Here is a 21,182-nt window from a genome sequence, read left to right as displayed (position 1 = left end):
ACTGTGATTTGGGTCTAATAGTAACAACCAATTTTTCCTGGTCCAGCCATGTAACATCTATTTGTAATAGAGCTAAACAACTATGCCACTCATTGTATCGTTCTTTTCATGGGTGCAGCTTAGAAACGTGTAGGCTTCTGTATCTCTCGTATGTTCGCCCGATGCTGGAGTTTGCCGGTCCCGCTTGGTGGCCTTCACTGAGGAGGGATGTGGATGCGTTAGAAGCTATTCAGCGCACTTGTACACGGCTACCGTTTGGTCGTGACCGTCCAGGCTACGATGCACGACTCCGGCTTCTCAGTATCCCGAGGTTCGAGCAGCGTCGTGAGCGAGGTGACCTCATCCTTGCCTACCGAGCATTGCACGGTTATGCTGTTGCTGATCTACAGTTCATGTTCAAGAGGAACTTTAATCACCTACGGGGACATCCCTTTAAGCTTGCCAAGGAAAAGTTCAGAACTATCGTCCGACAAAACTTCCTATCGAACAGAATATTTGAGCGCTGGAACCGACTGCCAACCGACGTGGTGACCGCTACATCGGTTAATGTTTTCAAGAATCGCTACGACAGGTGGATCTCTTCTCTTTGAATTTTGTTTTTTCTTTTTTTAATTTACTTTCAAACATTTCATGTATTGAGTTTATAGGTACTGTTACCTCAAATCTTATTATATTAAATAATAATAATAATAAAAAAAGATGTCGTGGCAGCTCTGTCCGTTCTATTGAGCTTTTGGGGTGATGTTTATTGTGTTTAGTCAGCATCGTCCTTATTTTTCTCTGTAAAGCTGCTAAATCGGTGGTCGTCCAAGAGATAATACCAAATGAATAGCTCAGCGCCGAGCAAGCGTAGGTGTTAATCACTTTTATCAGATTCTTGCTCTTAAGACCAGTTCTCATTATCCTCCTCAATCTTCGGGTGAACTCCTCCGTTAATTCTTTCTTCATCTGTGTCTGATTGATTTTTCTTGCCTGTTTTATGCCTAGATACTTGTATGTGTCTCCTTCCTTTAATGCTTCAATTTCTGCACCTTCCCTGAGTTTGAACGTACCATCTTCTATTTTTCCTCTCGTTATGTTTAGCAGTCGACATTTTTCTAGTCCAAACTTCATTTTGATGTCTTCCGAGAATCCTTCCACCATTTTCAGCATCAATTGCATTTGTTTTTTGGTAGATGCGAAGAGTTTCAAGTCGTCCATGTAAAGGAGATGATTCAGTTTCATCATAGTTCTACTGCCGCTCTTGATGGAAAATCCGTAGTCCGTAGAATTCAATCTATGAGACAAGGGATTCAGGGCCATGCAGAACCACAGAGGGCTCAGCGAGTCTCCTTGGAAAATTCCGCGTCTTATTGGAATAGGTCCTGTTGTAATGGAGCAATCTGCTGCTTTCATTTGAAGACTAGTACGCCAGGTTGACATGGCGTTTTTCAGGAACTTAACAATATTGGGATCCACCTTGTAAATCTTCAAGATCGTCAAGAGCCATTCGTGAGGTATAGAATCGAATGCTTTTTTGTAGTCTATGTACGCAGCGTAAAGATTCCTTCGCTTGGAGAACGCTTGATTGCAGATAACTGAATCTATTATTAGTTGTTCTTTGCACCCTCGGCTGTCTTTGGTGCATCCTTTCTGTTGCATGACGATGATGTTATTCCTTTCGCAATGGTTGTGGATTCGGTTTGAAATGCACGCTGTGATTAATTTGTACATCGTTGGAAGACATGTGATTGGTCGGTACTTGGATGGGTCTTCTGTATTCCTTTGGTCTTTAGGTAACAGGTATGTTGTGCCATGTGTAAGGAATACTGGCATTCTTTCAGGATTTTCAATGACATCATTTATTGCGGAGGTCAATTTGTCATGCATGATCCAAAGTTTCTTGATCCAGAAGTTCTCTAATCCATCAGGCCCAGGTGTTTTCCAGTATTATTATTATCATTATTATTATTATTATTATTATTATTATATTACAGTTAAGAGTTTAGGCATAGCCTATAAACTCATACAATCAAAAACAACAATCATGAATGAACTTATCAGGAAATAAAGAAAAAACAACAAATGTAGAAAATAGAACATAATCACGAGCGACACTATTCCACGCAACGACGCCAGCCGTCGTAACCGCACTTAAAAGCGTTCACCGATACCGAGTTCACAATAGATGAAGGCAAGCTATTCCACAGTTCTGTCTCTGTGATGTTTTGAAATTCTCGTATATATCACTCGTAAGTCTGTATTCTACAGGATTTCCATGTTTCAATTATTCGATATGTTGTAAGTGATCCTCCACTCGGAGGCCAACTCACGTTAAATGATTAGCGATCCTTCACACGAAGATAAAGTTTAGAAGAAATCACTCGATTGCTTTTCAAACGACAACTCGCAAGTACATATTCCATTCAACTTTTATTCGAAAGCCGCCTGTCCTATTATAAAAAATTTCAATATATTGTTGTGATATATGAATGTGATCCTTCGACCCAAGGCCAATATTCGTTGAAGAAGAAATCACACGATTTCATTTTCAAATATAATGTCAAAATAACGCTTGTTATTATTGACCGATGGACAGTTACTGTGATAAATAATTAATCTCCAATCAGAGAATGTTTCTTAAATCTTATCATCGAGAATTCTGTTTATTCCACATTATTTTTTTTTTGCCAATATTCGTTGAAGAAGAAATCACACGATTTCATTTTCAAATATAATGTCAAAATAACGCTTGTTATTATTGACCGATGGACAGTTACTGTGATAAATAATTAATTTCTCCAATCAGAGAATGTTTCTTAAATCTTATCATCGAGAATTCTGTTTATTCCACATTATTTTTTTTTGCTATTATGTAAAACCTATCCGAATCAGTAGATTCCTCTTTGGAATATGTGTGGTCCGATTCGCTCGATTCACTCGATTGGATTCTCCTGATTTGTTCTTCCATTTGTTTCAATTTCTTCTTCAGTTTCCTCATTTGGGCGTCCTTTTTTTGATGAGATGAATGAGCTCTTTTTGGCATTTTGACTTTTTCAATTCACAATCCAATATTCACTTGAGATTATTTTATTTTCCTTCGATGTTAACCGACACGAGCACGAAACAAGAATGAGATACATATGGTTCAGGAAGATAAGAAGCGGTGAATCAGGTACCCCGACTTTTTATTGGATTTTTAAACTTCGTCCTGACAACGAGTAAGTTTCAAGAAACTACAAAGTGATAATTATATCAAGGACAAGCTAAGGAAAATTCTAATTCGAATGAAAACCGAGAGAAATCCACAAGGTCAACTGATTGGACGCTTGTGACTTCAAAGAAGAAAACGAAAGAGACCATTGAAAAATCAATTGGGAAGTCAGAGTTACCGATTCGTTCTACTAATGAAAAACAGCCAAAACTCAGAAGAGTGAACAGACCTTTGTTTGTTACTCAGAAAACGAGTAGTCTTCATGTGGTTCCGAAGAAGCAACTTTTACACATACATGTCTCAAGACTGAGCCCTGAAACTACTGTATTCTTCGTTCAAGATAACGCTTCCCAGTGACTTACATGAAACATGGATCCTGCATTCTGGTCCGAGGAAGTGGCTGTGAGTAATTTTTTCATGAAGCGCCATCAACCTACGTTGAGAACCTGAGTTCTGGAGTGAGTGCACCGCTGTCTGAGCTCACAGAACAAAACTCAAAAAAGGATTTGAAGATAATCCAGCTTAATGTACAGGGTATAAACAATAAATTCAATTACTTAGATGTTATTATAAGTATTGAAAACCCGGATATCTTGTATATAGCCGAAGTTTGGTCATCCCCAGATCAAGTGTCTTTTTTAGCAATAAACGGTTATTATATAGCTGCTTCATATTGTAGGTCATTGCATCAACGTGGTGGTACAGCCATTGTCAAGTCAGATTATTTAGCCGAAAATATTAAGCAGATTGAAAGGTTCTCTCTCGAACTGCAGTGCGAATTTTATGCTATAAATCTCAAAGTATCCACTAAAAATGTTTCCACTATAAGTGTCTACAGGCCTCCTGGGGCTAACATCGAGTTGTTTATTAATTTATTATCATGCGCGCTTGACTGTTGTTTTGCTGGATCCGGATCTGATTTTCGTATGTGGCGATTTATTCATTTTATTTATTTATTAATTCGGGACACAAACCGGACGAACCCAAAGCAGTGTCCACAATTCAGTGTTACAGAAATAGAAATTAATCCACATATGAACATCAGGCCCTAAATTGAACACATAAATCGATGGTTAAACAGAAAATGATATATTACATATTTTTCAAAACAGTGTGGTATGCATAAGAATTCATCTGAGCGACCTCAACCAACCAGTACCACGAGTGAAGTTGCAACGGCGAAAATAACTAACAAGAATGGACCGAAACCTAGAGACAGAGTCAGAAAATATATCAATGTTAGTGACTTTATTCAGCTCATTATGTGTTTTCATTAATCTGTGAATTGGAGAATTAGAAAATAGTAGGTAAGTACTCGCAAAATCACTAAAAAATGTATCCGTGTTATAACGAGAGGGTAGTTTTCAAACCTACCACCTCATTTTAGAATAATTATTTTAGTTTTCATTTTTGAGTAATTTTGTTTTGAATTAATTTTCCGAGAAATCTTTTCAAATTTCCAATTCAGGATTCCGACATCGTTCGGAATTGTAAACATTCCGCACCGTTTTTATTCCGTTTTCATTTCCTGAAAACGATGTCGCACCGTATAAAACATCCTGAATTGGAAGATAACCGAGTTTTTTGTCCGCTAGCACAGATAAGTCGAAATTAAGACGTCTTCATCGACGCATATTTTACCGAATTTCGACTGTCAGGGCACATCTGATTTCCGCACCCCCCCTGTGGGTATAAAATCAGATATCCCCCTGCAGGTCACTTCACGATTCCGTCTGTGAAGTTTGTGTAGGTTCTATATTTGTTATCGGAATTTTAATTCGTTAAAGTTTTCAAAGTTGGTGTTCTTCCTAAGTGTCCAGAATTTGTTTTTTCCGTTGGTACTGCAGAAAACATCAGGTGAGCTTATTTTTCGTATCTTTTTTCCGATTTTTCTCATAGCGTAGAGAATTTGATGAGTCGTTTTGTTTTTATGCATGAGATATATTTTTCTTTTTGGTCTTGAAAAATTTTATTTCAAAGTGCTTTGAGTATCATAGTAATTATTAATTAGATTTTAAAATGTCTGACCATTCGGACTACGATTCCGTAATAGAAGAAGACGCGCTAGGAATCGCTTATGTCGTGTCCGAACACGATATTTTGAGAGAGGAGAACGCAAGTTTGAAAGCGAGGGTGAATGAGCTAGATAGATGCGTATCTAGCTTAGTTGCTGAGATTAAAAATCTCAGGGAGAGGCTCGAGTTGCAGGAGGGAAATAAGGAAAGTCCTTACTCCAAAGCACTCAAAAAGAACATTATTTTGAAAAATGTCCAAGAAGTGACCTTACCGGTTGTAACGTGCGTTTCTCGGAGAAGCCTTAATCTCGAGCGCCAGCTAATCTTTTCAACAGGAAGAATAGCAAACCTACCAGGGTAGCTGCTAGCCAGAGACAGAGCTCGGTGTTGTCTAGGGTAGTAGCGACAACGAAGAAGTCAAAATCGAATTATGTAAAAGTTTATTCACACCTTCGGAAACTAGTTATATGTACAAGGGAGATATGTGAGATATGAGTGATTCTATAAGTGAAAATACATTCGGGAAATCTTATCCGGTCACGAGCACTTTATGAAATTTATACCGGGTGTAGTGAAAAATTAACGGTTCAATAAAAATGCGCCAACCAGAACTGACGAATGCTAAGGACTTGCTATACGGTATCGGTGTGTAGTTGTATTTCTCCGGGAATGAAACACAATAAGGGCGGGTCTGTTCGAGACTTTTATTCGCTGCCCCAAGGGTTGTAGCACACCATGATTGACAGCGAAGAAAATGTCTATTTTTAACGCAACTACGGGATTTCACTGACTACGTGCGGTATCTCTTATTCTCTGCCCCAAGGGTTATAGCACGCCATGATTGACAGAAAAGAAGAGATTTCGGATTTAACACTTATGACGCGGAACGCGGACAGGGGGGTTGACGGAACTTTCCCTTCAGTACCCCAAGGGCTAGGGCGGACCTGTTCGAGACTTTTATTCGCTGCCCCAAGGGTTGTAGCACACCATGATTGACAGCGAAGAAAATGTCTATTTTTAACGCAACTACGGGATTTCACTGACTACGTGCGGTATCTCTTATTCTCTGCCCCAAGGGTTATAGCACACCATGATTGACAGAAAAGAAGAGATTTCGGATTTAACACTTATGACGCGGAACGCGGACAGGGTAAAGAACGATAAAATACAACAGGAAACGATACAGTACAGCAGTGTCAAAGTTAAAGAAGTAACGGCGTAGGTCTAACAAAGAAACTGAACGGTACAGACGGGGACCTACCTCCTTTGTTTCAAGCACTCGAAACTCAAAGGATTTAAAAGAAAAAAAACTAAAAAAATTAACTCTAAGCACTGATGCAAATATCACAAAATGATTATCTTCAACGGCGAAAGTAATACGGAAAATCAACTGAATTTATAACAGAAGTTAGAAACCACGTTAGAAAGCGAAATGTACTCAAGCGAAAGGAAAGCACTGAAGTAAAATTCAAAAGTCACCGTCGCAAGGGGAAATTTGCTTTTATATGCATATCCCCTCTCACGGTAAAAATCTGAAAATTCCAGAATGCGACAAGAATGAAAAACGTCGTCAGCTCCGGTTTATCGCATATCAACAGATGAAAAACGTCAAAATCTTCAGCGGCATGTAAGAAAAACAACGTGAAATACAGATAAGCGGTTTTTTACATTTACTCTGCCTGTCGGAATGAACGTACGGAATATTCGAGAATTAAAATATTTTCAAAAACGGAAATTTGAAACGAAAAAATGCACTAAGATGAACTCCAATTTTCCTCAGAAAACTGGGGTTCATCGCACCCCCTCCATCTCGGAAGAAATTAACTTACGATGAAATAGTGAGCTTAATTTCACGACTCTATCTACCCCTAGAAATAATGACCTTACTTTCGCGCGCGCCACCTATATACTCGTGACCAGTTTACAATAGCTGTATTCGATAGTACTTATCTTCTCTATGGTTGGAATGGTAGTTCCAATGCGCACGCAGAAACGTCAGCGTCAGTCATTTCGGCGCAGGTCTCCGCCATCTTGTCAAAGAACTTTGTTCAGCGTTCCGTGGATAAATGGTGTATAACAGTGGAAAATCCTCCCTCTCTATGTGGAAATTCATCTTCATCGCTGGTCGGAAGCGTGCCATGCTTCATCCCTCCGGTGAGTACCTAATTTAATTGTGGTTGGCGGGTGTTTGAATTCCATCGTGGTTTTGTAGGTTACCCAGGATTCGTGGGAGCTGCAACAGGTGGAAAACCTCCGGTACGTGGGGCGCAATGGACTTGTATGCCCTTTTCGACCTGGCTATACGGACGTTGGGACTCTCGGAGCCGGCATGAGACTTGCAGGTGGGTAATTTCTAACAATACACTCTCCATTCTTCATCGTTCCTCGTGGTCAACTTTTCTTACTGGAGCGGTTTTCCTCTGCTTTCTGTTTTCAGGTAGACGGTGTTTTCTTCAGGTAAACAGTGTTAAATTGACGGTACAGTAATTTCGATTCGGTTCAGGACAGAAATTGGTTAGATCTATTGGATTAATAGACGGATATACTCAGTTGTAATGTGAAACAGTATCCTTTATTGGTATTCCTTACATAAATAACAGATTTTTCGGACAGTTTTAACAGGTTTGATTTATAATTGCATGTTGAACGGATGAAAAGCTGTAGATACGGTATTTCGGTTAACGGTGGTGCCTGTACGGAATTTGAACGGAATTGTTACGGTGTAATCGGTTATAACTAAGTTAGTGACGGGCTTCAGTTGTACGTGATTTCTCCTTGCTATTGTCCTTGGCCTCACGGAGTTCTCGACATCTTGGACAGGCACGGAGGGCTAACTCCCTACTGGTTGGCATGCGGAACTTGTTCGATTTCTTCCGGGGCGGTTCGGATTGGGTGGATGCGCTGGGGATATCACATTGGACGGCAGCCTCGCGTTGACGGTGATGAGACTGACAAGTACAATTTCTGGTTAATGTACCTAGCAGGCCGCAACTGCTGCAGAAGAGAATCGGGGTACCGGTGCAGTGTGCTCGACTGTGCTCCCCTTGGCCACATCTCCAACACATATTAGGGCGAAGCTCTAAGTAGACATTGGGCCCCATTGTGCCAACTGTACGTACTCTGGCTGGAATCTTGGTTGTTATTTGAGCTGGACGGTTGTTGTGTCGATGGATGTCATGTTGACGATTATCCGGTTGTTTGGAAATCTTCCCCTTGTTTATGAAATAACGTTTATCTTGCTTATTTCTCTTTTCAGCTGGAATGTCTATTTCCATTGCATTCTGCCTCTGAGTCGGAACAGCCGCCTGTTGTAGTTCCTGCTTCCTGGGTGATGATGTGGAACGGTCAGTGACAGCGGAAGAGGTGTTTGGTTTGGGGCGACCAAATGCTTTGAGTGCCCCCAACGGCAACGGCACAGGACGGGGAGGAGATTCCGGTTCCTGGTCTTTTAATGGCTCGACAAGACCCAGCTCCTCGTCCAGTCGTTCCAGAAAGTCTGAGTCGCTCATGTTGCAGCCGTCAGACGGTATTCTGAAAAGAGGTAAGATCATTATTACCTGGTATTTTCATTTCTATACGGTGAACACACGGTTTGACTGGCGCAAATTTCTCTTTTTTTTTTTTTCAGGAAGATAATTCTTACGGTTTCAATCCACTGGCACCCAGAGACGGTGGGCAGTGCCGGAGGGAAACCTGAGCTTCAGCCGGAGCCGGCGTCTGCCCTTGACGGTGGTTGGTATCAGGGCGATGACCTCAGTCCGAAGACTGGGTGACCACAGACGGGGGTTCGGTTGAGCCTGGATTTTGGATGCTAGTCTTGACGGCAAAATCAGTGTCTTCCCTGGTGCTGGCGGTTCCTGTGGGACGGGAGACAGTTGGGGTGGTGGCGTTAACGGAGCAATTGGTGGAAGCGGTGCTGGTCTCAGTGTGGACACCGGTATCAGTGGGGGTGGCTGAGCTACGGTTTCAACTAACAGGACGGTATCGGTTCCAGGCCACTCCCACTGTGCAGCAGGTCTCCGGTGGGACGGGTTATCCTGGAGCAAACCTTCGATATACCATCGGACGGGGAATCTCAACCGCTCCATCTCCGCACGGTATTTGTCGTCCAGGGATGAGGCCCAATGCTGTTCCTCCTCACCCTGACGGCACGGTAGGCCGGTCGCCACCTCTACGGCCACTAACCCCAACGCCCACAGGTCGACGGACGTGTCATACGGCTCTATCCTGCGCTGTTCCGGTGCCCAGTACACCATGGTTCCTGCTGGCTCGGTGAGCAGGGGTCGGGTGGTGGTAAGTGTTTCGGCCAACCCAAAATCTGCCAGCAGGAATCGGCACCGGCGGCGTAAGATATTGGCTGGCTTGATGTCTCGGTGTACTATTTGCCGACGATGACACTCCGTCACGGCTGCTGCTAACTGCCGCATCACGCGGAAGAACCGAGACGGCTGGTTCCTCGGCCCTTCTCGACGCAGGAAGGCATTTAGGTCCTCGTCGCACAGAGGCATTACCATAAAAAGGTAGTCTTCCTCTATGATGGCCTCTTGCAGGGGTATTATATTTGTATGTTCTAGGGACCTGAGTATGTCGACTTCCTGGATGGTGTGGTGAGTCAACATAGTCCTTTTTACCGCCACTGCTTGGCCGTGTCGTTGGCCTCTATCGACACGCCCAAAGCTGCCTTCTCCCAAGATCTCCCCCAGGTGTAAATGTTCCATCTGAAACATGTTAACTAGACACCTTTTGTCTTACGGAACACTGGTTCTGGTTGGCCGAGCAACTACAGTTATTCAGATCAACAGGTAAACGAAAAATAATAATATAATCGGTAACGGAAAAATTATATACATATGTATATTCGGTAACGGAAAAATAATATATATTCGGTAACAAAAAGAAAAATATAACGGATTTCCTCCTTTCAGAGGTTAGTTCTATAGAACGGTTAACGGATCATGTCAATAATATTATTATGCATGAAATGGTTTTAAATCTTTAATGTGTATGTTAGTGATTTTTCTACCCTCTGTATCTTTCAGGTCATAGACGACAGGTGAAACGACTTTAACAACGGTGAACGGACCGGAAAACTTCGGAGCCAACTTGGCGGCGAAACTGTCAACGGCAGAGGATAAAGGACGGTCCCAGCGTAGAACTTTATCTCCCACATGGTATCGGATTTCTCTTCGTCGAAGATTGTAGTGGTGAGCCTGTTGCTGGAAAGCACGGTACAGTTTAGTACGGACGAACTCATAAGCCTCCTGAGTCATGTCTCTATTTTCTTCTCCTGTACGGTTGGATTCTCCGTTCATTTCATTATTGTGGGGGTTTGTCGAATAAATCGCCCTCGGGATTTCTAGTTCCCTTCCATAATTCAAAAATGCCGGTGTGAATCCAGTAGACTCCTGTTTAGCGGTGTTGATGGCAAACGTTAACTCTCCTATCTTTTCATCCCAGGTTCGTTGATCGGCTTCACAAAACTGTGCTATCATAGTCTTCAGGGTACGGTTAGCTCTTTCTACAGGGTTGCACTGAGGGGTATACAGTGGTGTGAAACGGTGAGCGATGTTCAGCTCTCGGAGACTGTTCTTGAATAGCCTGCTGTCGAATTGTACTCCATTGTCGGATATTACTAGTTTTGGGCAACCGTATTTCAGGATGACTTGTTCGTAGAGGGCCGAATAAACAGTTTTGGCGGTAGCTTTCCGCAACGGACGACACTCTACCCACTTTGTGAACCGGTCTTGCATTACCACGATGTAGGAGTTTCCCTTTTTTTGACCGTGGCAATGGTCCAACTATGTCCGTGGATACTTCTTTGAACGGCGCATCCGCCATTCGGTGTGGTTGCATCTTACCAGGGGTTTTCTGTTGCGAAACTTTGTACTTTTGGCACGATGTGCAGTTCCTCACGTATTTCGCAATGTCTCTAAACATCCCTGGCCAGTAATAATTTCTGGCTATCCGTGCAATCGTCTTAGCAATCCCCATGTGACCTGCTAGTTCTGAGTCGTGGTTTTCCTGCAGTACTTCTGTTCGCTGTTCGGATGGTACACAGAGTTTCCAGGGTTGGCCGGTTCCATCTTCTGTGAAGTCGGATGAGTCCCAGAAATGTCGCAACAGTTTTCCATTTTCAACGGCGTAGTCAGGAAAATTTGCTGGGTCTTTTTCCACCTCCTGTAACTTTTTGTTGTACCATTTGCACTGGGTTGTTTCTATCTCGGACAAACATACGGAATCTAGGGACGGCAACGGGTTTCGGGACAGGCTGTCGGCTACTTTGTTCATCGATCCTTTACGGTACTGGACTTCGAAGTCGAATTGCTGAAGGAAAACGGCCCATCGAGCAATTCTTCCGGACGGTGACTTGATGGAGTTTAGCCATTTCAGACTCATGTGATCGGAAATTACTGTGAAATGGAATCCTTCTAGGTACGGTCGCAGTTTCTCTATGGAAAATACTATGGCGAGACATTCCTTTTCTGACACTGAGTAATTTTTCTCTGCGGGGTTTATTGTTCGGCTCACATGGGCGATTACTCTCTCCTCTCCATCGATCACTTGTGTTAGGGCACCTCCAAGGCCCATGTCACTGGCGTCGGTTTGCAGAACGAACGGTTGGGTGAAGTCTGGACAAGCCAGTATCGGAGATTCTGGGAGTTTTTGTTTCAGAAGCTCGAAGGCCTTCTGCTGGTCTTCTCCCCATTCCAACGGTGTTTCTTCTGCAGTAATCGAGTCAACGGGGAAACTAAATCGGAGAAGTTCTCTATGAAACGACGGTACCAGCTGGCAACTCCAAGGAATCGACGAAGTTCTCGGACGGTTTTCGGTATTGGTAAAGACACTATCGAAGACACTTTGTCGGGATCGGTACAGATGCCATCGGAGGTGACGACATGTCCAAGGTATTTTAGGGATTTTCGCACAAAGTCACACTTGTCGGGGTTGAGACGAAGATTAGCTTCTCTCAACCGTCGGAATACTTCTCTCAAGTTCTCCAGGTGCTCCTCGAAAGTTTCCCCCAGGACAACTATATCGTCCAGGTAAGCGAACGCTTCCGGTTCCATTTCTGGGCCAATGATGGTGTCTAGGAACCTCTGGAAGGTGGCTGGGCTTGCATGTAAACCGAACGGCATCACGGTGAATTGGAACAGACCTCTTCCGGGGACGGTAAATGCAGTAATCGGACGGCTCTCCTTTGCTAATGGTATCTGCCAGTATCCTTGTTTCAGGTCCAGTGTGGAGATGTACTTCGCTTTTCGGAGTTTGTCCAGAATCCCAGAAATGTACGGCAACGGGTATGCATCTTTCACAGACACTTGGTTAACAGCACGGAAGTCGATGCAGAAACGGTACTTTCCGTCTTTCTTCTTGACCAATACAACAGGTGAACTCCACGGTGACTTGGAGGGTTCAATCACTCCCTCAGCCAACATACGGTCCACTTCTTGATTGAAGATCTCCTGCATTTTCGGATTTAGAGGTCGGTATCGTTGTTTGATCGGTTCGGTGCCCGGTTTCAGTTTGATCTTGTGTTCAATCAGGTCGGTTGTACCATACAGGTCTTCGAACTTCTTTAATTCCTCGGTCAGAAATGCCTCCAGTTCTTGTTTCTGAGATTCTGTCAGTTCCAATAGGTGTTCTTCGGCGGTGTGAACCTCTGCGGCGGTTTCGACGGGAGCCATCGGCTTCGAGATCAGTCGGCCTTCCAGAAAGCACTCGGCGGTACTGAGATTTACGGAAAACTTGAAAGTCGACAGAACATCCATCCCCAGAATAATGTCTACCGGTAAGCTTGGTACCAGTAAGAATTTCAAAACAGGCAGTGTGTAATCGGAAATTTGCACGGTGGTGGTGTACAGTTTCGGCGTGACGGTGGTTTTTCCGTTCGCTATTACTGCAAAACTGTTGTGCATTGTTTGTCCTGTGATTCCCTTACTTTCACACTGATCGGATACGGCCTGACTGCAAAAACTCCTGGTCGCTCCTGTATCTATCAGTGCTCGGAAGTGTTCGCCGGCTATTTTGACCTCTATTAACGGTCGGTTATCATTACAGGTGGTCGGTGTCAGTGGAGTCAAGATTCCGGGAGATGTGGTCGACTCCGTCTCCAATCTCCCCTTCAGTTTTCCGAACACGGGCAGTCTCGTGAGAGAATGTTCTCCCTCTGACATCGAGAACAGAATATCTTCGGTGGCCTGCGACATTCTCGACGCATGTGGCCATATCCACCACATCGGAAACACTGTGTCTGGAAGGACACTCTCCTCCCTGATGATGATTGGGTCCGGTCAGCGTGGCTATTTTCGGCTCGACGACGGGGTGGCGGTGTTGAATTTCCGGATCTACCTTCGGACCTGTCTCCAGAAGTTGGACGGTGTGATTCCTGTTGCCGGACTATTGACTCTCTGGATCGGTGTGACTTTGGACGGCTTTCCCCCTGCGGAGAAAGTCGTGTCTGGTCGGCTGGTGTCGGCGGGATTGATTTCCTATGATCAGTTGTTTGTACCTGTTCTCCGGTATCCACAGAAAAACTCGCCTGATATCGGTTCAGTTGGCGGGGAGTGTACGTTAAGTGAGGTTCCTCCACGAAACCTGGTTTTGAGGGTGGCCGGGTGTACTGGCTCATCTGCCATTGGACCAGTTCAAAAACTTTTCCTTTACGGAGAAGTTCATCATACGTCTTGGTCTCCTGGAAGGCCAAGGCCTGCTGTAAGGGCGGAATCAACCTCTGTCGGATGAGTCGGATCTGCTCCACTTCGGATGGTTTTGTATAGGTGAGTTTCTGGAATAAGTTCCGCATCCGGGTAACATATAGGAGCAACTTTTCTTCAGGTCCTTGTGTTCGTCTTTTTATTTCTTCCAACAGATTCTCCTCATAGTTGACAGGCAGAAATGCTTCTTTCAGTTGGTTGCTGAAATCCTCCCAATCCTCGAAAGTACCTCTCCTGGGAATAAACCAATCCCTTGCATCTTTCCGTAGTAATTCATAAACTGATTCGAAAACCTGTTCCAGGGCCACTTTACGGGATTCAGCCAGCCTCTCCACCTCTTCAAGAAATCCGGTCACACTTCCAGTGCCATCAAAGGAAATGTTCCAGTTGTGTACCGGGATAGTTGGTATTGTTGATCGGGACTCCGGTTCTGATCTGGCAGGTGTAGTGACAATTGGTCGGTCAGGACTTATCCACGGTGCAGGTAAGTGTGGAAAAGACACCCTTCGGGTAGAATTAATCCATCTACCCTGTGTCAGACCCTCAGGTGTTGTTGTTCTACAGTCCTGTGACTGCGTGAGAGGTATCGCTGGTAACTGTCGCAGTAACGCTGTACATGTCTGTCTTGTCTCATTCATGACCTGTTCTAATGTTGGATTCCTTACAGGTGTACCAGTACGTGAGACATCCACTGCTACAGGAGGATCGACACCATCTCCCAAGTCGATAAGTGATGTTTCGACCCTTGACATCCTCTCCGGTTGGATCGGTGACACTCCAGGTGAACTGGGCACCTCCACATCCAAGGGAGACCTCTGATGTCGGTTAGATGTCTGCAGCTGTTCACGATTGCTCTTTTTACGGAGCTCCTCCAGTGTTTCCAATGCCTTAGCAGTAGTTGCCTTCATTTGTCCAACTAGTTGTAACTGTGCTGTGTCTGCAGTAACAATAAAGTCCAGCCTTCCTTGTATGTGTATTAATCGGGTGTAAATTCGCGAAAATTCGTTAGCTGCATTCTCATGATTGAAGTTCTGAAGGGATTCCACCAAATCGGTGAGTTTATTTTGGCAAATCTCAATCTCCGAGGCGGGGTTCAATGATGTTGAGGGTAATAGAGGTTCATTAGACTGAAGTACTTGTCGTAGTAGACTCCGTTTAGTCATCACAGTACCCGGTATCGATTGTCCTCTCAGTTGTAATTCGTATGTAAGTTCATCACTGAGTAACCGATTCACATCCATGTTCGACATATTATTTTCAACTAAGTCCGATTCAGAACGCACCAATCTTTCACACTCGGTATGTCTTTCACAATCTGTTTAAGTTCTAAGTCCAACCCGGTGAGTTAATCGTTAGCTAACCTACTCACTTAAGTTCGAAGTGGGTATCGGTGTAACCCCACAAAAAAAAAAAAAAAAAAATCAAAGTCAAGTCCTGGTGTATCAGAAAAAAATCTAAGTTCAAGTCCCGGCGCACTAAAATAATCTAAGTCCCGATGTATCACACTAAAAATTTTACAAGTCCAACGTTACTCAAAAAAAAAAATTGTCAATCAGTCCCACTAAAGTTCGAAAATATTCGCGAAATACCGCACACACTCGCAAGTCGTTTCGTATAGTCCGGAAAATGTCCCGAAATTCGAATCGCACCAGAACGCACAGGTTAATTTCCAAACAGTTATTCGGAAAATAAATCGCAATAATCGAATTTCAGTTTTCAGAAAAATCAGCAATAATTGGTAAGTTTCAACAGTACAGGTCAATAGAAAATAAAAGCAGGTAGACAAGTTATCAATAGGGTAATAGGTGATTCACTATTAAACTGATAGGTAAATCAAACCTATTAAATTTTACCAATTGTGACAATAAATTTTCAATGTTCGGAAATTCACTCACCTTCAATACGAAATTAAAACAGTTCAATTCAATAAATCAGGAATAATAAGAAATCGGAAATAATTTTCACTGATATTAAGGCGCAACAACAGTTCAGTTTTCAATAACTCAATAAAGTAATCGGCAAAAGGAATAATCACAAATTAATTAAATTATTTCCAATAGGTTTCAACAATAGGAAAATTTTCAGAATATAGTCCAATTCAATTCACAGTATAACAGTTCAATACAGAGTGGCAGGTAATAAAACACAGATCAAGTTTATTTTTCACAGTTCTCGGTTCAAGAAATAGTTACTCACTGTTCTTAGGTTTTACTCACTGTTTCGGGAATTCACTCACTGTTGTTTCCTACTGGATTTTGCACGGTCCCTGCTCGGGCGCCATTTTGTAACGTGCGTTTCTCGGAGAAGCCTTAATTTCGAGCGCCAGCTAATCTTTTCAACAGGAAGAATAGCAAACCTACCAGGGTAGCTGCTAGCCAGAGACAGAGCTCGGTGTTGTCTAGGGTAGTAGCGACAACGAAGAAGTCAAAATCGAATTATGTAAAAGTTTATTCACACCTTCGGAAACTACCCAGCGAGCACAAAAACATCTCAGAGATGTTAAAAGTAAGAGATTTCGAGACATTGAACATCCAATGCGATGTCACAAAAAGAACTACTCAGAAGTTTTTTTGATAGCCTTTTCATGTACACAATAGAACATTTCTAAAGCGCTTTGCGCACACGAAATCGCTGTTTGTAAGACTTTATATGAAATTCTTTTGTGAGGCCTTTTTTCTTTCATTTGAATGTTTGAGGATACCACATTCAATTTTAAATGAACTACAAAGTTTTTAAATGAAATACAGAATACTATATAAGAATAAAAATATTTTAATGATACTTCAACAGGTACAAAAGGAAAAGAAATTACATTTCACATAAAGAATTGAACAACAAAAAACAATTGATAAATATTATACTACAGAAAGGGAGAATAAACAAAAAAATATATCACATTCAATAAAACAAACAATAATAACCAAAAAGAAATATCACATTTAACATAAAAAAACAGAAATAATAGAAAACAAACTGATTATAATTTTAGATGTACCGAAAGGGAAAATGAAAAAAAATTTATGAAAAATTTATTTTCCCTTCATTTTATCGTCCCTCCTCCTTTGCCTAATATGCCTTTACCAATCTTTGGCGTAGAGTTCGAATACTTTCCTAGTGATTTGGAATTTTTTATGGATCACATCTACAAAATAAAAACAATTCAAACAATTAATTCACAAAATATATGAAGGTTAAGATGATTATTTGATTATTGCTGTTCATTTCCTAATATTTTAATGATTAGACTTGGAAAACCAAAAACTTAGCTGTAAGTACCACATACAGAAAGATGGACCCTTGAATTTCCAATTACCTACTGGTTGTTTTTCGTTATCTTGTACTTGTTCAGTCTACTTTCACCTTTGTGCATTTGAATCAGTGTAAATGTGTTTTTTTTAAGTATTTGTGTGGATGATGTCAAGATTTTCAATGATTTGTACATCTCATTTCAGAGCCCTGATGATGATAATAAAAGTTATCGAAACTGTCGGCAACTAAATAAATTGGTTTTTGTCATCTTCAGACCTTAAACCCATTAAAAAACTCAACTTATAGTTAAGATGATTTTTCCAGATAAAATAACAGAGAAAATAGATGCATGAAAGGATCTGGAAGATTTGAGTTGTATAGCTCCTGACCAGGTTGATTTGCGAAACGATTTTATTTATTTAATTATTTGTACTGGTATTTAAAGATACAATACAACAATTTAAAGGAGTTTTCAAAAACAAGAACTTTTCTGGGACAATTTGAATTATTTTGTGATTCACAAGTGATGAATAATTATTATCATCGTCGGAAGAGTAATCTTACAAAATATTCTGGGAATTATCACCGGCAGAGATAGATTATCGAAATATGTTGAAATCCTCGATGATATGGCTTTAAACTTTATAAAGTTATTTCTTGAATAATTATAATAACCTTCCATATACCATTCGATTATTTCAACCAAAATACAATGATCTCTTATACCTACTCCCAAATACACAAATAATATTAACCACGCAGCGTGGATTCTTTTGAGGTTATATGTATGTTTCTGGACATTATACTATACAGTTAATTCATGTAATACTTACTTATTAATTGTATTTGGTTACTATGAAGAGATCGATCCTAAATTCGCAATCAAAACCAACACAGAAGTAGTTAATATTATACAAATCACCAATCAACTTTCAACTCCGAACAGTCCACAGTCCAAACTACGAAGAAAGTGGAAATGGCGGCAAAATGAAATAGGTGAATTGTATATTTTTTATTTGGAATAAACCTCCCAAGGCAAACTATGCGACGCCAAGAGAAGATACGTTTACATTATTTTCAACACGACAGTACCTCTCAGTAGGTAGACGAAGAAATGCCACAGATGGCACAGATCAGAACAAATAAAGATTTCCAATAGCCTTTGGAGACCTCTTTGAGAAGTGCATATTACGTTTCAAAGAAACATCCTCATGCCAACATTTTCGAAACATCCCAAAACATCCCAGGGATGTTTGTGCTCGCTGGGTAGTTATATGTACAAGGGAGATATGTGAGATATGAGTGATTCTATAAGTGAAAATACATTCGGGAAATCTTATCCGGTCACGAGCACTTTATGAAATTTATACCGGGTGTAGTGAAAAATTAACGGTTCAATAAAAATGCGCCAACCAGAACTGACGAATGCTAAGGACTTGCTATACGGTATCGGTGTGTAGTTGTATTTCTCCGGGAATGAAACACAATAAGGGCGGGTCTGTTCGAGACTTTTATTCGCTGCCCCAAGGGTTGTAGCACACCATGATTGACAGCGAAGAAAATGTCTATTTTTAACGCAACTACGGGATTTCACTGACTACGTGCGGTATCTCTTATTCTCTGCCCCAAGGGTTATAGCACGCCATGATTGACAGAAAAGAAGAGATTTCGGATTTAACACTTATGACGCGGAACGCGGACAGGGGGGTTGACGGAACTTTCCCTTCAGTACCCCAAGGGCTAGGGCGGACCTGTTCGAGACTTTTATTCGCTGCCTCAAGGGTTGTAGCACACCATGATTGACAGCGAAGAAAATGTCTATTTTTAACGCAACTACGGGATTTCACTGACTACGTGCGGTATCTCTTATTCTCTGCCCCAAGGGTTATAGCACACCATGATTGACAGAAAAGAAGAGATTTCGGATTTAACACTTATGACGCGGAACGCGGACAGGGTAAAGAACGATAAAATACAACAGGAAACGATACAGTACAGCAGTGTCAAAGTTAAAGAAGTAACGGCGTAGGTCTAACAAAGAAACTGAACGGTACAGACGGGGACCTACCTCCTTTGTTTCAAGCACTCGAAACTCAAAGGATTTAAAAGAAAAAAAACTAAAAAAATTAACTCTAAGCACTGATGCAAATATCACAAAATGATTATCTTCAACGGCGAAAGTAATACGGAAAATCAACTGAATTTATAACAGAAGTTAGAAACCACGTTAGAAAGCGAAATGTACTCAAGCGAAAGGAAAGCACTGAAGTAAAATTCAAAAGTCACCGTCGCGGGGGAAAATTTGCTTTTATATGCATATCCCCTCTCACGGTAAAAATCTGAAAATTCCAGAATGCGACAAGAATGAAAAACGTCGTCAGCTTCGGTTTATCGCATATCAACAGATGAAAAACGTCAAAATCTTCAGCGGCATGTAAGAAAAACAACGTGAAATACAGATAAGCGGTTTTTTACATTTACTCTGCCTGTCGGAATGAACGTACGGAATATTCGAGAATTAAAATATTTTCAAAGACGGAAATTTAAAACGAAAAAATGCACTAAGATGAACTCCAATTTTCCTCAGAAAACTGGGGTTCATCACACGGTTCAAAAACAGAAGATGGAGGTGGTCAAAACCCCTCGAAACAAAATTTCCCCACCCGCCAAAAGAGTGAGAAAGGATAGCTCCTCGTCCAATGAAGACTCGAACAAAAAAAGAGTCTTGGAAACCCCAGCCCAACAGAAAACCACTCCACTGGAGGAGAGGAAAGAAAAAATCCCCCAGTCACCCTGAGAGGTACGTCCGAATGGACTTCAATTTCAAACGCCTTGATACGGAACGGTATTAAATACCAAAGAGCGACGACAGTAAAGGACGGTATAAGAATCGTCCCACAAACCGCCGATGATCATAGAAGGATGACGGACTTCCTTCAACGGGAGGAAGACAAGAAAATCTATGCGGTAGTGAGATACCTACCGCTGGATGCAGATATCCCGACGATCCTTGACGACCTCAAGGATCAAGTGATCGTCGATGCTGAGGTCATAAGGATGACCTCAAATATAACAAAAAAGCCGATGCCCTTATTGCTGGTTAAAACCCAGAATAAGGGTATCTTCGAGGTGAGAAGGCTCTACAACATGAACTGTGTTGTTGAACCTAAGAGAAGGAAGACCGGGCCTGGACAATGTTATCGTTGTCAGCGATATGGACATGCCCAAAGTAAGTGCACTTTTCCATGGAGGTGCGTGAAATGCTCCGGTAATCACAGCTCTAAGGAGTGTACGCTTACCAGGGAGAACGAGGAGCGAAATGCGTCTTGTGTTCTCTGTGGAGAGCAAGGACATCCAGCCAGCTACAAGGGATGTAGCGAATGGAAATTGGTCACTAAAAAGGCAAAGAGATCGCCAAGATCAAACCAAACCAGCTCGAGGCCAAAACAAAATACTCCGAAGCCAGCCCAAAACTCTTTGGAAGTGAAGAAACCCCAGGAAACTACAACCAAAGCAGTCAAAGAGACGAAAAAACCAGAGAAAAAAAGGAATAGGCAAAAACCGTCAAAAAAGCCGAAACCAGAAAAGGAATTTCTGGAATCACTGAGGAACTGGATAAGTTCACGAAAAACCTCCTCAGCACGATGATGCAGAATCTGGAGAAAAAGATTGAGAAGAAGATGCAACAAATTATTAAGAATATTTAATGGCTGACACGACGATAAAGAAGAATCTCCTAATCGTTTCTTGGAACGTCGAAGGATTGAGAGCCCGCAGATCAGAATTCGAAGAACTGATTGAAGAGAAGAGACCGGATGTCATAGCTCTCCAAGAAACAAGACTTAACCCCCAACGTTCGGATAGCATTTCCCAATTACGATATCTACAGAAATGATAGACCTAACAGCACAGGTGGCGTTGCTATACTGGCTAGAAGGAATATGGATCACCATTTCGACCAAATATTCAATGGTCAAGAAGAAGAAGCAATATCGATTATTGTGAGTACCA

At 42.0% G+C, this 21,182-nt stretch overlaps 1 protein-coding gene and 1 long non-coding RNA gene across 2 annotated transcripts; one reads left to right on the top strand and one right to left on the bottom strand.

Moving 5' to 3' along the window:
• Positions 1 to 8,840: 8,840 nt before the first annotated feature.
• On the bottom strand, positions 8,841 to 9,722 carry LOC123309553 (serine/threonine-protein kinase fused-like). The gene is made up of 2 exons (XM_044892723.1): positions 9,072 to 9,722; positions 8,841 to 9,027 (listed from the first exon to the last, which is right to left on the bottom strand). The coding sequence occupies exons 1-2, from the start codon at positions 9,720 to 9,722 to the stop codon at positions 8,962 to 8,964; spliced, it is 717 nt and encodes a 238-aa protein (XP_044748658.1). The 3' UTR covers positions 8,841 to 8,961.
• Positions 9,586 to 10,309, top strand: LOC123309554. Its single transcript, XR_006537269.1, has 3 exons — positions 9,586 to 9,728; positions 9,783 to 10,010; positions 10,248 to 10,309. It is a non-coding gene; the product is annotated as an uncharacterized LOC123309554 (long non-coding RNA).
• The last annotated feature ends 10,873 nt before the right edge of the window (positions 10,310 to 21,182 follow it).

This window comes from Coccinella septempunctata, chromosome 3 (genome assembly GCF_907165205.1).
Source record: "Coccinella septempunctata chromosome 3, icCocSept1.1, whole genome shotgun sequence".
NCBI lineage: Eukaryota > Metazoa > Arthropoda > Insecta > Coleoptera > Coccinellidae > Coccinella > Coccinella septempunctata.
This window is presented reverse-complemented; position numbering and strand designations above follow the sequence as displayed.